General features: G+C 45.9%; 1 protein-coding gene across 6 annotated transcripts in view; it reads right to left on the reverse strand.

The window, feature by feature from the left end:
• usp19 (ubiquitin specific peptidase 19) overlaps positions 1 to 20,677 on the reverse strand; it is a 130,256-nt gene that overhangs the window by 100,747 nt on the left and 8,832 nt on the right. For 5 of the 6 annotated variants that reach the window (XM_067998341.1, XM_067998340.1, XM_067998338.1 and 2 more), the window contains 2 exons: positions 12,993 to 13,286; positions 11,555 to 11,599 (listed from right to left, as the gene is read on the reverse strand). In XM_067998341.1, coding sequence (XP_067854442.1) covers positions 11,555 to 11,599; positions 12,993 to 13,131 — 184 coding nt within the window. In that variant the 5' untranslated portion in view covers positions 13,132 to 13,286. The remainder of the gene's footprint in view (positions 1 to 11,554; positions 11,600 to 12,992; positions 13,287 to 20,677) is intronic. The other variant, XM_067998339.1, reaches the window with a different exon arrangement.

Below are 20,677 nucleotides of genomic sequence, written 5' to 3' on the forward strand. Positions count from 1 at the left end.
CGTTTTAATGAGATCACCTCTCGTTCTTCTAAACTCCAGAGAGGATAGGCCCATTCTACTCAACCTCGTCTCAAAGGACAACCCTCTCATCCCAGGAATCAATCTCGTGAACCTTCGCTGCACCGCCTCTAAGGCAAGTTTATCCTTCCTTAGATAAGGAGACCAAAACTGTACATAGTACTCCAGGTGAGGTCTCACCAAAGTCCTGTACAATTGCAGTAAGACTTCCTTACTCTTGTACTCCAACCCCCTTGCAATGAAGGCCAACATTCCATTTGCTTTTAGTTGCTTGCTGTACCTGCATATTAACTTGTTGTGTTTCTTGTACAAGGACACCAAGTCTCTCTGAACACCAACATTTAATAGTTTCCCACCATTTAAAAAATATTCTATTTTTCTATTCTTCCTACCAAAGTGAATAACCTCATATTTCCCCACATTATACTCCATCTGCCACCTTCTTGCCCACTCACTTAACCTGTCTATATCCCTTTGCGGACTCTTTGTATCCTCCTCACAGCTCACTTTCCCACCTAGCTTTGTATCGTCAGCAAACTTGGATACATTACACTCAGTCCCTTCATCTAAGTCATTAATGTGGAATGTAAATAGCTGAGGCCCAAGCACTGATCCTTGCGGCACCCCACTAGTTACAGCCTGCCAACCTGAAAATGACCCGTTTATCCCTACTCTGTTTTCTGTCCGTTAACCAATCCTCTAGCCATGCTACCCCCAACTCCATGAGTCCTTAGCTTGTGTAACAAACTTTTATGTGGCACCTTATCAAATGCCTTTTGAAAATCCAAATATACGACATCCACTGGTTCCCCTTTATCTACCCTGCTCGTTACATCCTCAAAAAACTATTAGATTTGTCAAACAAATTTCCCTTTCATAAAACCATGTTGACTCTGCCTAATCAAATTATGATTTTCTAAGTGCCCTGTTACCACTTCCTTAATAATGGATTCCAGTATTTTCCCGATGACTAACGTCAGGCTAACTGGCCTGTTGTTCCCTATTTTCTCTCTCCCTCCTTTCTTGAATAGCGGGGTCACATTTGCTACCTTCCAATCCACTGGGGCCGGTCTAGAATCTGGGGAATTTTGGAAGATCACAACCAATGCATCCACTATCTCTGCAGCCACCTCTTTTAGAACCCTCAGCTGTAGACCATCAGGTCCAGGGGATTTATCAGCTTTTAGTCCCATGAGTTTCTCAAGTACTTTTTCTCAACTGATATTAATTACTTTAAGTTCCTCACTCTCATTAGCCCCTTGGTTCCCCACTATTTCTGGTATTTTTTTGTGTCTTCTACTGTGAAGACAGATGCAAAATATTTGTTTAACGCATCTGCCATTTCCTGATTCCCCATTATAATTTCTCCTGTCTCAGCCTCGAAGGGACCAACGTTTACTTTTGATACTCTCTTCCTTTTTACATACTTGTAGAAGCTTTTACAATCCGTTTTTACATTTCTTGCTAGTTTACTTTCATATTCTATTTTCTCTTTTATCATCAATTATTTGGTCATCCGTTGCTGGTTTCTAAAACTCTCCCAATCCACAGGCTGACTACTCTTCTTGGCAACATTATAAGCCTCTTTTAATCTAATACTATCCTTAACTTCTTTAGTTAGCCACGGGTGGATCACTTTTCCCGTGGAGTTTTTATTTCTCAATGGAATGTATATTTGTTGAGAATATTGAAATATTTCTTTAAATGTTTGCCATTGCTTTTCAACCATCAAACCCTTTAATTTAATTTCCCAATCTACCTTAGCCAACTCGCCCCTCATACCTATATAATTGGCTTTATTTAAGTTTAAGACTCTAGTTTCTGACTTAAGTATGTCATTCTCAAACTCAATGTGAAATTCTATCATATTATGATCACTCTTCCCCAGAGGATCTCTTACTATGAGATTACTAATTAACCCTGTCTCATTGCATAATACAAGATCTAAAATAGCCTGTTCCCTGGTTGGTTCCATGACATATTGCTCTAGGAAACAGACACTAATGCATTCCATGAACTCATCCTCCAAACTACCTTTGCCAACTTGATTTGCCCAGTCTATATGAAGATTAAAGTCGCCCATGATAACTGCATTACCTTTGATACAAGCTCTTATTATTTCATGATTAATGCACTGTCCAACTATATTGCTATTATTAGGGGGCCTTTAAACTACTCGCACTAGTGTTTTCTGCCCCTTGTTATTTCTAATTTCCACCCATACTGATTCTACTTCCTGATCTTCCAAGCCAAGATCCTTTCTCACCACTGTTATGTCATCCTTCATTATCAGGGCTACACTCTCTCCCTTTCCATTCTGCCTGTCTTTCTGTTCTCTACAAGCATTGCAAATCAAGGAACCTCTAGGCCACTGCTACAGAAATAAATTGGTCAAATTACTGTCCTGTTAGTTATTCTGTCAAATCCCCCCACGGTGTACAGACTTCCATAAAGGGAATTATATAAACTTGTGCTGGAGACCCAGATAATTCTCCTCACTCAGATATTATGTCATGCTCCCAACAGATTGTGAAAAAAAATAAGCTTGAGCTTCCTAACATTAGGTGTGATAAAAAGCTACTAAAAGATAGGTTTGGGTATAGCATTGTGTTGGTTTGCTGGAATAGCACATTCCAAAATAGAGGAAACACAAAGGGACAATGTCTCCAAGACATTTTCACATTTATGCCATGAACCACCTCACTCCCTCAGAGTGTAAAGGGCCCACCTACCCAGAGAGCACCAGTTTATCTCAACCAGATCTTTAAGAAAAAGTTAGCGGCACCAAACCCAATATAAGGGACTGAGGGGAAAGCAGGGGAGGAGTTCAGTGCGTGCAGTATACTTACATTTAAAGAAGGAAGATCACCTTGCAAGAGGCAAGCTTGCTTTCTTCATTCATCATCACTACTTACTAGTGGAGTGCAATCACCACAGTGGGGAAGGGAGCAGATACTCTGCTCACTGGAAAGGTTCTGTAAGAAGACTGCATCCAACTACCTGGTCCAAACGGCAATTTAAAGGCCTGCTTTGAACTAGACCAGGAGTTAGCTGAGAGTCCGGTGATATGTCCTGTGACTGAGTAAGACAGACTCCCACCCAACACCTTGCTCTATGTTTGAAACGCCTATCAGCTGGTCACTTGGCTTCTCTGACTCAAACACACAATGAAATCTGATCTGTGATCAGTTGTTTTGCTACGATGCAAAAGGATTAGCTGAAGATCAGTGCTCTTGTACAGAAGCACTTTCCAATTAAGTCAGCTTGCTTCAGGGGAAGGCACATCGTTTGACGTAGTCCATTTCAAAAAGCATTCAATGAGGTGCCACACAAGAGGTTGTTACACAAGATTAGGGGTAATATATTAGTGTGGATTGAGGATTGGTTAACGGACAGAAAACAGAGCGTAAGAATAAGTTGGTCATTTTCGGGTTGGCAAGTTGTAACTAGTGGGGTGCCGCAAGAATCAGTGCTTGGGCCTCAGCTATTTACAATCTATATTAAAGAGTTAGATGAAGGGACCGAGTATAATGTATCCAAGTTTGCTGACGATAAAAAGCTAGGTGGGAAAGTAAGCTGTGAGGAGGATGTAAAGAGCCTGCAAAGGGATTTAGACAGGTTAAGTGAGCGGGCAAGAAGATGGCAGATGGAGTATAATGTGGGGAAATATGAAATTATCCACCATGGTAGGAAGAATAGAAAAGCAGAATATTTTTCCAAAAGGTGAGGGGCTAAGAAATGTTGGTAGTTAAAGGAATTTGTGTGTTCTTGTACACGAATCACAGAAAGTTACCATGCAGGTATGGCAAGCATTTAGGAAGGCAAATGGTATGTTAGCCTTTATTGCAAGGGGGCTGGAGTATAAGAGTAAGGAGGTCTTGCTGCAATTATATAGGGCTCTGGTGAGTCCACACCTGGAGCACTGTGTACAGTTTTGGTCTCCTTACCAAAGGAAGGATATAATTATCTTAGAGGGGGTGCAACGAAGGTTCATTAGATTGATTCCTGGGATGGGAGGGTCATCCTATGAGGGGAGATTGAGTAGAATGGGTATCTCTTCGCTGAAGTTTAGAAGAACGAGAGGTGATCTCATTGAAACGTATAAAATTCTTAGAGGTCAGATGCTGAGAGGCGGTTTCCCCTGGCTGGAGAGTCAAGAACTTGAGGTCATAGTTTCAAGTTAAGGAGTCGGCCATTTAGGACCAAGTTGAGGAAACATTTCTTCACTCAGAGGGTTATAAATCTTTGGAATTCTCTACCCCAGAGGGCTGTGGCTGCTCAGTTGTTCAGTATATTCAAGACAGAGATAGATAGATTTTTGGACACTAAAGGAATCAAGAGATATGGGGATAGGTCAGGAAAGTGGAGTTGAGGTTAAAGATCAGCCATGATCTTATTGAATGGCGGAGCAGGCTCGAGGAGCCTTATGGCCGACTCCTGCTCCTATTTCTTATGTTCTTATTCTGGTGCCCAAGTAGTTTATCTGGACTTCCCGAGACTGCGACCAGTCAACTAAACAAAAGCACCAACAACCTGGTGTTTCCGAACTCATCAACAGTTACTCGTGCATCATGCATGACTGCAGAAAGTTATGAGGCTCAACTGAACTAGTACCCTGCAGACTAAAACATCTGGAGCAGATCAGCAGACTGAAAAAGAAAGCAGAAACTGGCTGACTCTTCCATGGTCAGATGGTTTCAAAAAAAAAAATTGAAGAAATTACCAGAAACTGGAACGAGTGCTTTGCAGGGAAAGCAGTGGAAAGAGGCAGTGACTGCAGTATGGGGTTACCACCATCTTCCTACTTTCATACTGGCACAATCCTCCGCCAATACTCTACCTGAAAGCATTTCCACACATTTACTCTACAAAAGTGTGACCGTGCCTCTAACCTCCATAAAACACCCGATGATGCCTATTTCACTGACATATCAGCATGTTATTTTATCGAGGTATGTGAATGCACTCGCATTAAGTGACTTCCAGCCGAGAACTCTGGTATACACCGAGGCAGTAGATGTTATACAGAAGTCGACACAAGCCCACCCTCTTTAAAAGCTGATTCACGACGCTTATTTAACATATCCTTTATTGCCACATGCTCAAATGCTAGAAAACTCCTTCATCTCCAAGTGTTCTTGACTATCCTTTTTTTCAATTCGTTCATGGGATGTGGGCGTCACTGGCAAGGCCAGCATTTCTGGCGTTTCTCTAATTGCCCTCGAGGTGTTGGTGGTGAGCCGCCTTCTTGAACCGCTGCAGTCCTTGTGGTGAAGGTTCTCCCACAGTGCTGTTAGGTAGGGAGTTCCAGGATTTTGACCCAGCGACGATGAAGGAACGGCGATATATTTCCAAGTCGGGATGGTGTGTGACTTGGAGGGGAACTTGCAGGTGGTGTTATTCCCATGTGCCTGCTGCTCTTGTCCTTCTAGGTGGTAGAGGTCGCGGGTTTGGGAGGTGCTGTCGAAGAAGCCTTGGCGAGTTGCTGCAGTGCATCCTGTGGATGGTACACACTGCAGCCACAGTGCGCCGATGGTGGAGGGAGTGAATGTTTAAGGTGGTGGATGGGATGCCAATCAAGCGGGCTGCTTTGTCCTGGATGGTGTCGAGCTTCTTGAGTGTTGTTGGAGCTGCACTGATCCAGGCAAGTGGAGAGTATTCCATCACACTCCTGACTTGTGCCTTGTAGATGGTGGAAAGGCTTTGGGGAGTCAGGAGGTGAGTCACTCGTTGCAGAATACCCAGCCTCTGACCTGCTCTTGTAGCCACAGTATTTATGTGGCTGGTCCAGTTAAGTTTCTGGTCAATGGTGACCCCCAGGATTTTGATGGTGGGGGATTCGGCGATGGTAATGCCGTTGAATGTCAAGGGGAGGTGGTTAGACTCTCTTGTTGGAGATGGTCATTGCCTGGCACGAATGTTACTTGCCACTTATCAGCCCAAGCCTGGATGTTGTCCAGGTCTTACTGCATGCGGGCACAGACTGCTTCATTATCTGAGGGGTTGCGAATGGAACTGAACACTGTGCAATCACCAGCGAAGGTTATGATGCAGGGAAGGTCATTGATGAAGCAACTGAAGATGGTTGGGCCTAGGACACTGCCCTGAGGAACTCCTGCAGCAATGTCGTGGGGCTGAGATGATTGGCCTCCAACAACCACTACCATCTTCCTTTGTGCTAGGTATGACGCCAGCCACTGGAGAGTTTTCCCCCTAATTCCCATTGACTTCAATTTTACCAGGGCTCCTTGGTGCCACATTCAGTCAAATGCTGCCTTGATGTCAAGGGCGGTTTACTCTCACCTCACCTCTGGAATTCAGCTCTTTTGTCGAAGTTTGGACCAAGGCTGTAATGAGATCTGGAGCCGAGTGGTCCTGGCGGAACCCAAACTGAGCATCGGTGAGCAGGTTATTGGTGAGTAAGTGCCGCTTGATAGCACTGTCAATGACACCTTCCATCACTTTGTTGATGATTGAGAGTAGACTGATGGGGCGGTAATTGGCATGATTGGATTTGTCCTGCTTTTTGTGGACAGGACATACCTGAGCAACTTTTCACATTGTCAGGTAGGTTCCAGTGTTGTAGCTGTACTGGAACAGTTTGGCTCGAGGCGCAGCTAGTTCTGGAGCACAGGTCTTTAGCACCACAGCCGGGATGTTGTCGGGGCCCATAGCCTTTGTTGTATCTGGTGCACTCAGCCGTTTCTTGATATCATGTGAAGTGAATTGAATTGGCTGAAGACTGGCTTCTGTGACGGTGGGGGTATCGGGAGGAGGCAGAGATGGATCATCCACTCGGCACTTCTGGCTGAAGATGGTTGCAAACGCTTCAGCCTTGTCTTTTGCACTCGCGTGCTGGACTCTGCCATCATTGAGGATTGTAAACAATTTTACAACACCAAGTTATCGTCCAGCAATTTAATTTTAAATTCACAAGCTTTCGGAGGCTACCTCCTTCGTCATCGTTCACCTGACGAAGGAGGTAGCCTCCGAAAGCTTGTGAATTTAAAATAAAATTGCTGGACTATAACTTGGTGTTGTAAAATTGTTTACAATTGTCAACCCCAGTCCATCACCGGCATCTCCACATCATCATTGAGGATGGGGATGTTCATGGAGCCTCCTCCTCCCGTTAGTTGTTTAACTGTCCACCACCATTCACGACTGGATGTGGCAGGACTGCAGAGCTTTGATCTGATCCATTGGTTGTGGAATCGCTTAGCTCTGTCTATAGCATGTTGCTTCCGCTGTTTAGCATGTGTGTAGTCCTGTGTTGTAGCTTCACCAGGCTGGAACCTCATTTTTAGGTACACCTGGTGCTGCTCCTGGCATGCTCTTCTACACTCCTCATTGAACCAGGGTTGATCCCCTGGCTTGTTGGTAATGGTAGAGTGAGGAATATGCCAGGCCATGAGGTTACAGATTGTGCTGGAATACAAATCTGCTGCTGCTGATGGCCCACAGCGTCTCATGGATGCTCTGTTTTGAGCTGCTAGATCCGTTCTGAATCTATCCCATTTAGCACGGTGGTAGTGACACACAACACGTTGGATGGTGTCCTCAGTGCGAAGACGGGACTTTGTCTCCACGAGGACTGTGCGGTGATCACTCCTACCAATACTGTCATTGACAGATGTATCTGCGACAGGTAGATTGGTGAATATGAGGTCAAGTCGGTTTTTCCCTCATGTTGGTTCGCTCACCACCTGCCGCAGGCTCAGTCTAGCAGCTATGTCCTTCAGGACTCGGCCAGCTCGGTCAGTAATGGTGCTACCGAGCCACTCTTGGTGACGGACATTGAAGTCCCCCAGCCAGAGTACATTCTGTGTCCTTGCTACCCTCAGTGCTTCCTCCAAGTGGTGCTCAACATTGTGCGCTTATAAAAGCCCTTGTTATTTCCCTTTTTATTGGCTGTTGACTTTCTTTCATGCTCTTCGCAGCATTCCAAATCAAGGGCACAGAATGTACTCTGGGTGGGGGACCGCAATCTTCATCACCAAGAGTGGCTCGGTAACTTCACTACTGACCGAGTCCTGAAGTCTGAGGACATAACTGCCAGACTGGGCCTGCAGCAGGTGGTGAGAGAACATGAGGGAAAAACTTACTTAACTTTGTCCTCACCAATATACCTGTCACAGATGCATCTGTCCACGACACTATTGGTAGGAGTGACCACCGCATAGTCCTTGTGGAGACGAAGTCCCATCTTCACCGTCCATCATGTCGTGTGGCACTACCCACCGTGCTAAATGGGATAGATTCAGAACAGATCTAGCAGCTCAAAACTGGGCATCCATGAGGCGCTGTGGGCCATCAGCAGCAGCAGAATTGTATTCCAGCACAATCTGTAACCTCATGGCCCGGCATATTCCTCACTCTACCATTACCAACAAGCCAGGGGATCAACCCTGGTTCAATGAGGAGTGTAGAAGAGCATGCCAGGAGCAGCACCAGGCATACCAAAAAAATGAGGTTCCAACCTGGTGAAGCTACAACTCAGGACTACATGCATGCTAAACAGCAGAAGCAACATGCTATAGACAGAGCTAAGCGATCCCACAACCAACGGATCAGATCAAAGCTCTGCAGTCCTGCCACATACAGTCGTGAAAGCTGGTGGACGATTAAACAACTAATGGGAGGAAGAGGCTCCATGAACATCCCCATCCTCAGTGATGGCAGAGCCCAGCACAAGTGCAAAAGACAAGGCTAAAGCTTTTTCAACCATCTTCAGCCAAAGGTGCCAAGTGGATAATCCATCTCGGCCTCCTCTCGAGATCCCCACCATCACAGAAGCCAGTCTTCAGCCAATTCGACTCACTCCACGTGATATCAAGAAACAGCTGAGTGCACTGGATACAGCAAAGGCTATGGGCCCCGACAACATCCCAGCTGTAATGCTGAAGTCTTGTGCTCCAGAACTAGCCGCACCTCTAGCCAAGCTGTTCCAGTACAGCTACAACACTGGCATCTACCCAACAACGTGGAAAATTGCCCAGTTATGTCCTGTCCAAAATAAAGTAGGACAAATCCAATCTGGCAAATTACCACCCAATCAGTCTACTCTCAATCATCAGCAAAGTGACGGAAGGTGTCATCGACAGTGCTATCAAGCGGTACTTACTCACCAATAATCTGCTCACCGATGCTCAGTTTGGGTTCCGCCAGGACCACTCGGCTCCAGACCTTATTCCAGCCTTGGTCCAAACATTGACAAAAGAGCTGAATTCCAGAGGTGAGGTGAGAGTGACTGCCCTTGACGTCAAGGCAGCATTTGACAGAGTGTGGCATCAAGGAGCCCCAGTAAAAATGAAGTCAATGGGAATCAGGGGGAAAGCTCTCCAGTGGTTAGAGTCATACCTAGCACAAAGGAAAATGGTAGTGATTGTTGTAGGCCAATCATCTCAGTCCCAGGACATTGCTGCAGGAGTTCGTCAGGGCAGCATCCTTGGCCCAACCATCTTCAGCTGCTTCATCAATGACCTTCCCTCCATCATAAGGTCAGAAGTGGGGATGTTCGCTGATGACTGCAGAGTGTTCAGTTCCATTCGCAACCCCTCAGATAATGAAGCAATCCGTGCCCACATGCAGCAAGACCTGGACAACATCCAGGCTTGGGCTGATAAGTGGCAAGTAACATTCGCGCCAGACAAGTGCCAGGCAATGACCATCTCCAACAAGAGAGTCTAACCACCTCCCCTTGACATTCAATGGCATTACAATCGCTGAATCCCCCACCATCAACATCCTGGGGGTCACCATTGACCAGAAACTTAACTGGACAAGCCACATAAATACTGTGGTTACAAGAGCAGGTCAGAGGCTGGGTATTCTGCAGCGAGTGATTCACCTCCTTACTCCACAAAGCCTTTCCACCATCTACAAAGCACAAGTCAGGAGTGTGATGGAATACTTCCCCCTTGCCCGGGTGAGTGCAGCTCCAACACTCAAGAAGGCCGACATCATCCAGGACAAAACAGCCCGCTTGACTGGCACCCCATCCGCCACCTTAAACATTCATTCCCTCCACCACCAGTGCAGTGTGTACCATCTACAAGATGCACTGCAACAACTTGCCAAGGCTTCTTCAACAGCAGCTTCCAAACCCCTCTACCACCTAGAAGGACAAGGTCAGCAGGAGCATGAGAACACCACCACCTTCCCCATCCTAACTTGGAAATATATCGCCGTTCCTTCATCGTTGCTGGGGCAAAGTCCTGGAACTCCCTACCTAACAGCATTGTGGGAGTTCCTTCACCACACTGACTATAGCAGCTCACCATCACCTTCTCAAGGGCAATAAGGGATGGGCAATAAATGCTGGCCTTGCCAGCGACGCCCAAATAAAAAACATTTTTAAATCACCTTTTTGCTCCCCTTCTATATACTCTATTTCTGAAATTTCTTATTATCCCCATATATTCATCACATGGCTCATTTTTAAATGTCAATTTTGCTTTGATTTTCTCTATCCATGGAACTCCAACCTTCAACACACCTGGTTAGTTCTACTCAGAATGGTTTTAGCCTGTACCGTATCTGTCTCATATTTAAACATCTTGTACTGCTGCCTCGCTGTTTAATTTACCATTGCTTCCAATCAATGAATCTCGGCTGAAATTATCTTGGATTTCTATTTTTCTTCAACTACGTTCAATGTGAAACTAATCAGGTTATGTTCACTATTTCCCAAGTGTTCCTCTTCTGGAGTCTATAATACTGTATGAGATTAATGACCATTTTGAGCAACACAAGTTAATCAGGGCCAGATAGCACATATTGCTAAAAGGCAGGAAGTGCTTGCCAAAGAGTTCTTCGAAGAAATGAGGAGGATAGATAAACAAAATGAAGTGCATGTCGTTTATGTGGATTTTCAAAAAGCATCTGAGAAAGTAATGGGAATATGGCCACATGGATCGAAAGATGGTTGGTGAGCAGAAAGCAAAGGGACATGTAGACGATCACTGTGGTCTTCCCAAAACTCTCCCAGACCTATTAGTACTAAAACTACATAGAGAAAAAAACTGCACTTAATCCAGATTGTACAATAGTCTAGTTCATCACCTCGAACTGCTCCCAGCACCAGTGACTAGCCTGTAACCACCAGCATTTCACTGTAGTTGTACAGAGCTCAACATGCTCCCTCCGGATGTGACCCAGTTTGGAAGGATAGAGTCTACAACTGCATTGCTGAGTGCTTTTCAGAATTCAGGTGGGCACAGTACATGCAGAATTTCACACCATGCCCTGTCATGCTTTACTGAGATTCCAGGGACAATTGCTTCCCTGCCCCACAAACTAGTCCACTTCTCAGTTCTCTGTGAAAGTTGTTTTAACTGTTTGTTTTAAATATAAGCGTTATTAAGTTAATCAGAAATATCTCTTGAAGCAAATAAGTGCATCTGGGTTACAGAAAGCAACAAACATTCAGACCAACAATGAGGACCACTCCCTGCAGTTCTGCACTTCCACTACGTAATACCCTTACAGAACCAGGTACTGAACAGTTGAAGCACAGGCAAGCTCTGAGACTTACCATCACTGTATGTCCTTTGCAATGAATCCTGATTACTTGACAAATCTAACAATCAGAATATACAGAAACAGATTCAGTTGATCAGTTAGGCTCAAAAGGCACAATTTTTCCTTCTTCCCCCAACCAACTGAAGGGTTCAAAAAGGTTTGCATTTTCCAAGTTGGTCACAGCATCTGCCACAGCGGTTGAACTTGCATGCGTGCTGTTGGAGTGTGATAGCCTCCCGATACCCACTGTCTAGTGTCACACATGAAGACAGGCCATTGGCCGAGGTACTGAAGAATGATCAGCGGCTGTGGGATGGTAACCGAGCAAGGGGTGAGTGGGAACAAGTGCCTTTGAGAGAGGGGGAAAAAATTAAATAAGTCTTCCCTTTCTTCGGAATCACCGACAATCATGCTCAGAAAAAGGATACACGACCTACGTTAGCTCCCCAAGCCAAATTCAAACTAACATAGTCCAAATACGTCAACTGCTTGGTGTCACACAAACGTGGCATAAAATCAAAAAAATAAAATTCATTTTCCTCCCATTTGCTTGAGTTCTGCTCTTTTGGAGTGTTCTCACACTGTGCACCTCCTGCAGCCGAGAGCCCAGGCTTGTAACCCACTCCCAGGCTTCGGCCAATACCCCTCTACAACAGTTCATGGGGAGGTGCCAGAGAACGCCAATGACTGTTCTTCCAATCTCCCCCTCCTCCAGCTACACTGAACTGGGAAATGAGGGATTGCCTTATTGGGGAGGGAATGGAGGCACGACCTTATATCAAAATGGTTCACAAATATACATATTTCTGTCACCACCATACTGCAAATACTTCTAAACTATTCACCTTCACTATTCTGAGAGTTTACTAAGGCAGACCATGCATTAATATAGTAGCCTACAATTTCTCAGAAGCAGGGCAAGATTTGACCATCTCGCCCACAATGAGTGACGTTTAAGTGTGTAATGCTCAGTAGCTGCTGCTATCTGGTTAAAGAATCCTGACCAGTTGCATGATCGAGTAAGAGTCTAATTTAATTGCTTTTGACTCAGGGTCAGAAACTCCCAAAACAAAAACAAATTCCAGACCCTGCAAGCACATGCACAGGAGAAATTGCTACAAGGATTCTCAAATCTCATGCACAGTAAATTTATTTAGTTTAAAGTCAAAGAGGACAAACCACCAAATGAGAAACCTAGGCGCAAACAGGACTGAGTTACCTGGGTATCGAGGGTCGGGTTGCCAGGGATGTGGCCCGGGGCTGCAGTTTGAACACCCCAACATAGCTGGTAAATTAAAAAGGGGACGGGGTGCTGAAAGCTGCAGGTCTCCACTCGAGCTCCGATCTTCCAGTGTCCCGACACCAAAATAACAGAATGCCGCGAGAAACAATTAGTCTGACTCGGACTAGAACACGACATACCACCTCAGTTTGATTCAAACCTTCCTTACCTTTCTTTGGCTCACCACCGACTGTGCTCTTCCCATCCTTATTCTCTTGGTTGACTTTGTCCTTCAGCTTCTTCTTGTTTGTGGCCTCCTCCTGATTACGTCCCAATCTCCTCCTGCCGCTCTCGGCCGTGCTGGCCATTTTCAGCCGCTTGGCCGCCACAGGAGCTTTGCTTGCGTCACTGATGGAGTCTGGCTCAGGGTTTCGGCGTTTCTTGCCTGGCCCAGCTATTTTGGCAGCTCTGAATGGATGAGCCCTCGGACAATGAAACACTGGCCTGGACAGGGAGAGTCAGACTGCAACAAAAGTTGACAGACAAGTTATTCATCATTTGCTAAAACAGAAAGTGTTTCTTTTCATCAATTAGCAGCAGACTTTTTGAAATATTATTGAAACCACAACATTTTGTAGCACTAATCGCTCCACGGTCACACGACTATGGGCTGGACCAGTCAGTAACCCTGCATATTTGGTGTCAGCAGTGGGTCAGCACGCTTGCCTCCGAGTCAGAAGATTGTGGGTTCATGTCCCACTCCAGAGACTTGAGCCCATAATCCAGGCTGACACTCTCAGTGCAGTATTGTCAAAGGTGCCATCTTTCACGACGACCGAGGCCCTGTCTGCTCTCTTGGGTGGATGTAAAAGATGCCGAGGCACTATTTCGAAGAAGAGCAGGGGAGTTCTCCCCGGTGTCCTGGGCCAATATTTATCCCTCAATCAACATCACTAAAACAGATTTTCTGGTCATTTATCTCATTGCTGTTTGTGGGATCTTGCTGTGTGAAATTTGGCTGCCGCATTTCCTACATTACAACAGTGACTACACTTCAAAAGTACTTCATTGGCTGTAAAGCGCTTTGGGACGTCCTGAGGTCATGAAAGGCGTGATATCAATGCAAGTCTTTCTTTCAAGTCTTTATAATATTGCCCCATTTACTTTACAGTCTGTTGAGCACCATCAAAGGTAAATGAAAAGTGTTAATATGGCTATCTTGCTTATAGGCCATAAGGATGAGTTGATGCAAGAAATGGAAACCACACTCGTACAGTGAGCGGCATCCTTCCGAGGTTAGGGTTAAAGCACGATGTAGCATGGCATCTTGCTACCTTGTACCAATTCTGGAATGTTCAATTTTGACACCCCATGTCTGCATGGAACAGTGTTCCATTTCTCAGCAATTAAATCTCTTAACTTGAGCATAAATTAAAACTCTCCATTCAAGTACATCGCCCTGACAAATATGTCTGCTACGTACTACCAATTAAAAACAAACAAGTCTGTTTATAAATGCAATGATAGCAGAACGAAGAGAATGCTGGAGATTGGACTAAAAGTTGCTTCTCGATGCAAACTCTACCAACAGCCATCTCATGACATTCTTTGGAAGGAATTCCCATGTCTAGAAAGGATTTGTAAAGTTTAATCATTATCTAATGATTCATCACTCCTTGTGCTCGCTGGCCTACATTGGCTCCCAGTCTGGCAACGCCTCAAATTTAAAATTCTCATCCTTGTTTTCAAATCCCTCCATGGCCTCACCCTTCCCTATCTCTCTAACCTCCTCCAGCCCTACAACCCTCTGAGATCTCTGCACTTCTCCAATTCTGGCCTCTTGCACATCCCCGATTTTAATCACTCCACCATTGGCGGCCGTGCCTTCAGCTGCCTAGGCCCTAAGCTCTGGAATTCCCTCCCCAAACCTCTCCGCCTCTCTTTCCCCCTTCAAGACACTCCTTAAAACCTACCTCTTTGACCAAGCTTTTGATCACCTGTCCTAATATCTCTATGTGGCTCGGTGTCAAATTTTGTATGAAAATCGCTCCTGTGAAACGCCTTGGGCCATTTTACGTTAAAGATGCTATATAAATGCAAGTTGTTGTTGTAATGATTAAACCATGCTAGTGATTGATTTATACTAGGCTTTGCCTGGTGTTGAAATAACCATAGCATGGTTTAAGAACAGGGTGTAGCCACACCTTCACTGTTATTGTTGCCACAAGACCTAGGGCTCACTCACTGATATGAGGAAAAATCAATTCCCGTCTTTAAAGTATTTATAGATGTTTGAATGGAGTTTAAAAGCTTAGACTGACAGTTAAGACAGAGATGAGGAGAAAACTTTTCTCTGAGGGTCGTGAGTCTGTGGAACTCCCTTCCCCAGAGAGCGGCAGAGGCAGGATCATTGAATATTTTTAAGGCCGAGTTAGATAGATTCCTGATTAACAAGGGAGTCAAAGGTTATAGTAGGTAGACGGGAAAGTAGGGTTGAGGTCACAATCAGATCAGCCATGATCTTATCAAATGGCAGAGCAGGCTCGAGGGGCCGAATGGCCTACTCCCGCTCTTAATTTGTATGTTCGTATGACAGTCACATCTTTGGAAGTGCAGATGCCAAACTTGAGAGAAATTTAAGGGAATTTGTGTTGTTGCTAAAAGCGGCAGAATTTGATTGCAAAATGGTATTACATTCATCTCAGCTCACAGCTTCTGCTGCAACCAGCATTCTGGCGGAGAACGCTGGCTGCTCCCCATTCACTGCAAGGGCTGGTCATCACGAGACAAATGTTCCAAAACAGGGGTAGGCCATTCAGCCCATCAAGCCTGCACTGATGATTTTTCCCAAGAGTCCCACTCTCCTGTGATTGTATCTATGTGATTTATATCAATTAGTGATAATTGTATTCAGGTGACATGTATCAACTGAGGACTCTCATATATCCATTTATAGAAGGGTGTGCAATGTTGAGCTGTGTGAATAAAGGCTTAGAAGCAACTGAAGACCAGGCTCCAGTATTCTATCCTTCACCACCTGGCTATCCGATTTGTACCATCTCCATCCCTTCAGTTTTTCTTTTGAATCTTCAGTTTCTGCCCTCTCATTACACTTTGCCAACCAGTGGAAACTATTATTTATCTCATCATCAGCCTTTTAATCCTGAAGATGTCTACCAGCAATCCCTCAACCTTGGGCAAAAAAACACCAACTTCTCACATGCACACCACGGTTCCTCTGTTCCTCCACTCCATTTAAAATCTTACCATTTAAGGTATATTCCATTTCCCTATTATTTTCAAAACATAGAGACATGCAAGTGCCTGGGTGTTGGGAGGGGGCAGGAGGGTGGGGATGGGGAAGGAAGGAAGCAGAGGGAGGAAATAACCTTTCGATTTCACCACCAGATCTTTTCACAGCTTACTGAGATAAGGAACTCAGTGAAACAGAGTCCCAAACCTCCATCACCCACCCCAAACTCAGCAGCTGTACCATTCTGCAGTTATATATTTTATACTCAAGTCGTAATAGTATGAAAATACTTTTGTTGAGTGTTACAAGGTCGTGAGGAAGCAGCTTCTGTCATGGCTGGCTGGGGTAAAAGATACAGATGACGATGGTGAAACACTGATGGGAAAGCTCCACAAAAGGTTTAAAAACAAAGCACATCACCTGTCTGGATAATAATGCAAACAGCATATTTCCCTCAGCCAATGACACCTGAAATTCAAGTGTCTTTAACATATCCTTACAATGCACTCGATTATCCATCTAAAAATATATATTGCACAATGCATCATAAAAACCTGGAAAAATGAATTTTTAAACAAAAATCACGTAACCTCCCTATTCCAATTATCCAAAATTTCCATGGGATAAAGCCTTGCATAGAAAACGTGGTTTCCCTACACAGACCACCGACAATCTCCTCCTGTCTGGTATACATCAGAATCGTAGCTTAAGAGAGATTCAGAAGAACTAGTCGAATCTTGCATGGAGCAAGTTGTGCCCTGCTGCTGTCCAATTTCACATCGGGGTCCTACAATCAACGTCACAACCCTATTTGCATAACCAAATCTAATGATGTGCACTTCCGGGGTCAATCGGGCGCAGGAGATCGCGACCTGATTTTGGACCCCGTTTTGCCTATTTCACATCCGTAAAACGGTCACATTAATGTCCCGTTTCTCCCCCCACTATTACGCACCCAATGGCAGATTTTTGCCTCATTCAAAACTGTGCAACGTACACCATCTAAATAAGAACATACGCTGCTCCAGACATTTCACCAAGAGTCATCTTCATAATATAAAAACCACACTGATTTGAATTTGTGGAAAACAGTAGATTTTCACTGCAGCTCCCAAATTATAAAGCAAATAAACTGAAGGCAAATGGAAGGCTGCAAGTCAGATGACATCCCTAACTTGCTCGAGCTTTGCTCCTGCAGTTTGTCATCTGAATTGTTAATTGGATTTGTTTCTGAGAGAGCCTTAGGTGAAGGGCCAAGGCCCACAGCGCAGGACACCAAAAAAGTAGAAGACAACGAGATAAATCAAGCAGCGATGAGGCAATGCCAAATTTGGGTTTAAAAGCCTGTAAACAGGTGGATGTAAAAGATCCCACCGCACTATTCGAAGAGCAGGGGAGCTCTCCCTTGTGTCCTGGGTAATATTTATCCCTCAACCAACATCCATAAACAGGTGTGCTGGTCATTTATCTCATTGCTGTTTGTGGGACCTTGCTGTGTGCAAATTGGCTGCCGCGATTCCTAGATTACAACGGGACTACGTTTCAAAATGACTTAATTGGCTGTAAAGTTTTGGGACATCTGTAGTTCAGTCCTGAGGTCATGAAAGGTGCGATATTCTCTCTTTCTAAACTGTAGAAGTTAGTGAAGAGACTGAGCTATACAAGGAATTGCAGTTTTGAAGCCCTGGGAAAGAGTTAGAGTAGGAAAGAGAGAGATAAGTCTTGATTTCATCAGAGTAACAAGGCAGAGAAGATGAAGAATGTGTACGAACAAAAGAGGATAGTTCAGAGTCACCCTAACCAGAGCAGTCACAAAAACGATGAAAACGGCTGCTATAGAAAGAGACACTAGAAGCGAAGGTCAGAGACAGTGCATGGAATCATTATTTCAACACCGATGCAGGATTATAATAATTAAATCAACAATTTTTATTCCAAATCCTACGCACTTTTCCCGTCATTTAATCTCCTCTATACAAAATATGCTGAGAATGAATTACACATCTTGCCACAATCATTTCAAACAAAGATTGGGAATGTGATGGTACAAATTTACAGGGATTTTTAAAGTTAAAAATTCTTCTAACTGGTTACTGTTTAACCATAGCACCTGTGAATCTACACTCCATTAACTAGACCCAAACGGACAACATGGAAACTAAACAGGAAACAAGAAGTCAGCAGCCAACAGTACAAATAGCAGCCAATTTAAATAGTTCAACTCCTTAGCAGATTGTATTTGAAAGGGAGACTTAATTACGTAGGAATTTGTTGGAACAGGTAAAGACCATGTGGCGGAAAAATAATTTCTTGTGTGGATCAACCCCACCTACCGCCTTCTCACCGTATCCCCCAACCCCACCTACCGCCTTCTCACCGTATACCCCAACCCCACCTACAGCCTTCTCACCGTATCCCCCAACCCCACCTACCGCCTTCTCACCGTATCCCCCAACCCCACCTACCGCCTTCTCACCGTATCCCCCAAACCCACCTACCGCCTTCTCACCGTATCCCCCAACCCCACCTACCGCCTTCTCACCGTATCCCCCAACCCCACCCACTGCCTTCTCACCGTATCCCCCAAACCCACCTACCGCCTTCTCACCGTATCCCCCAACCCCACCTACCGCCTTCTCACCGTATCCCCCAAACCCACCTACCGCCTTCTCACCGTATCCCCCAACCCCACCTACCGCCTTCTCACCGTATCCCCCAAACCCACCGACCGCCTTCTCACCGTATCCCCCAACCCCACCCACTGCCTTCTCACCGTATCCCCCAAACCCACCTACCGCCTTCTCACCGTATCCCCCAACCCCACCTACCGCCTTCTCACCGTATCCCCCAACCCCACCTACCGCCTTCTCACCGTATCCCCCAACCCCACCCACTGCCTTCTCACCGTATCCCCCAACCCCACCCACTGCCTTCTCACCGTATCCCCCAAACCCACCGACCGCCTTCTCACCGTATCCCCCAAACCCACCTACCGCCTTCTCACCGTATCCCCCAAACCCACCGACCGCCTTCTCACCGTATCCCCCAAACCCACCGACCGCCTTCTCACCGTATCCCCCAACCCCACCTACCGCCTTCTCACCGTATCCCCCAAACCCACCTACCGCCTTCTCACCGTATCCCCCAACCCCACCTACCGCCTTCTCACCGTATCCCCCAAACCCACCGACCGCCTTCTCATCGTATCCCCCAACCCCACCCACTGCCTTCTCACCGTATCCCCCAACCCCACCCACTGCCTTCTCACCGTATCCCCCAACCCCCACCCACTGCCTTCTCACCGTATCCCCCAACCCCACCCACTGCCTTCTCACCGTATCCCCCAAACCCACCCACTGCCTTCTCACCGTATCCCCCAACCCCCACCCACTGCCTTCTCACCGTATCCCCCAACCCCCACCCACTGCCTTCTCACCGTATCCCCCAAACCCACCGACCGCCTTCTCACCGTATCCCCCAACCCCCACCCACTGCCTTCTCACCGTATCCCCCAACCCCACCCACTGCCTTCTCACCGTATCCCCCAACCCCACCCACTGCCTTCTCACCGTATCCCCCAACCCCACCCACTGCCTTCTCACCATATCCCCCAACCCCCACCCACTGCCTTCTCACCGTATCCCCCAACCCCACCCACTGCCTTCTCACCGTATCCCCCAACCCCCACCCACTGCCTTCTCACCGTATCCCCCAACCCCACCCACTGCCTTCTCACCATATCCCCCAACCCCCACCCACTGCCTTCTCACCGTATCCCCCAACCCCCACCCACTGCCTTCTCACCGTATCCCCCAACCCCCACCCACTGCCTTCTCACCGTATCCCCCAACCCCCACCCACTGCCTTCTCACCGTATCCCCCAACCCCCACCTACCGTTTTCTCACTATATAACCTCAGACCCATCTCTCGCCAGAAGTGCATCTACTTGTCTGTTGAACCTGCTTAAATTTCTGCTCCAACAACCTTCCCTGGTAACTTCTTTCGCAGCTCGATTATCCTCCAGGTGAAAAAGTTCTCCCTGACTTTAATTTCACACTGGTATTTGAACCCTACACCACAGTCAACAATTTGCCCCAGATCAATTTTGTGAATTCCCTCCTTTACACTCGCAAATCAAGCAGTAACACATCCATCACATGTGACACTTTTATTATTTTTTTTAGCCTGCCTTTGCACACCAGTGAACTGAACCTCGTACCATACCGATGCTGGGGCAATGTGCTTTGTGTTGCTCCGTCTACTGTCCTGCAGCTGGACTGACATTTCACACCGCCCGGTTATTGTTTGAAGTTATAACACTGATATCGCTGCAACACCTGAATAATGCATTGGAACAGTATGAATTGGTTCTAGAACACGCTGCACAATGCTGTCAGTTAATGTGACTAAAACAACTACAGGTAGTTAGGAGGACACGACATGGAGTGATGGCGTGCTTTTCATACAGCAACAACTTGCATTTATATAGTGCCTTTAAAGTAGTAAAACATCCCAAGGCACTTTGTCAGACAACATTTGGCACTACGCCAAATAAGGAGGTATTAGGACAGGTGACCAAAAGCTTGGTGAAAGAGGTAGGTTTTAAGGAGTATCTTAAAGGAAGAGAGAGGTAGAGAGGCGGAAGGGATTAGGGAAGGAA

The sequence above is a fragment of the Heptranchias perlo genome, chromosome 17 (genome assembly GCF_035084215.1).
Source record: "Heptranchias perlo isolate sHepPer1 chromosome 17, sHepPer1.hap1, whole genome shotgun sequence".
In the NCBI taxonomy this organism is placed as follows: Eukaryota; Metazoa; Chordata; class Chondrichthyes; order Hexanchiformes; family Hexanchidae; genus Heptranchias; species Heptranchias perlo.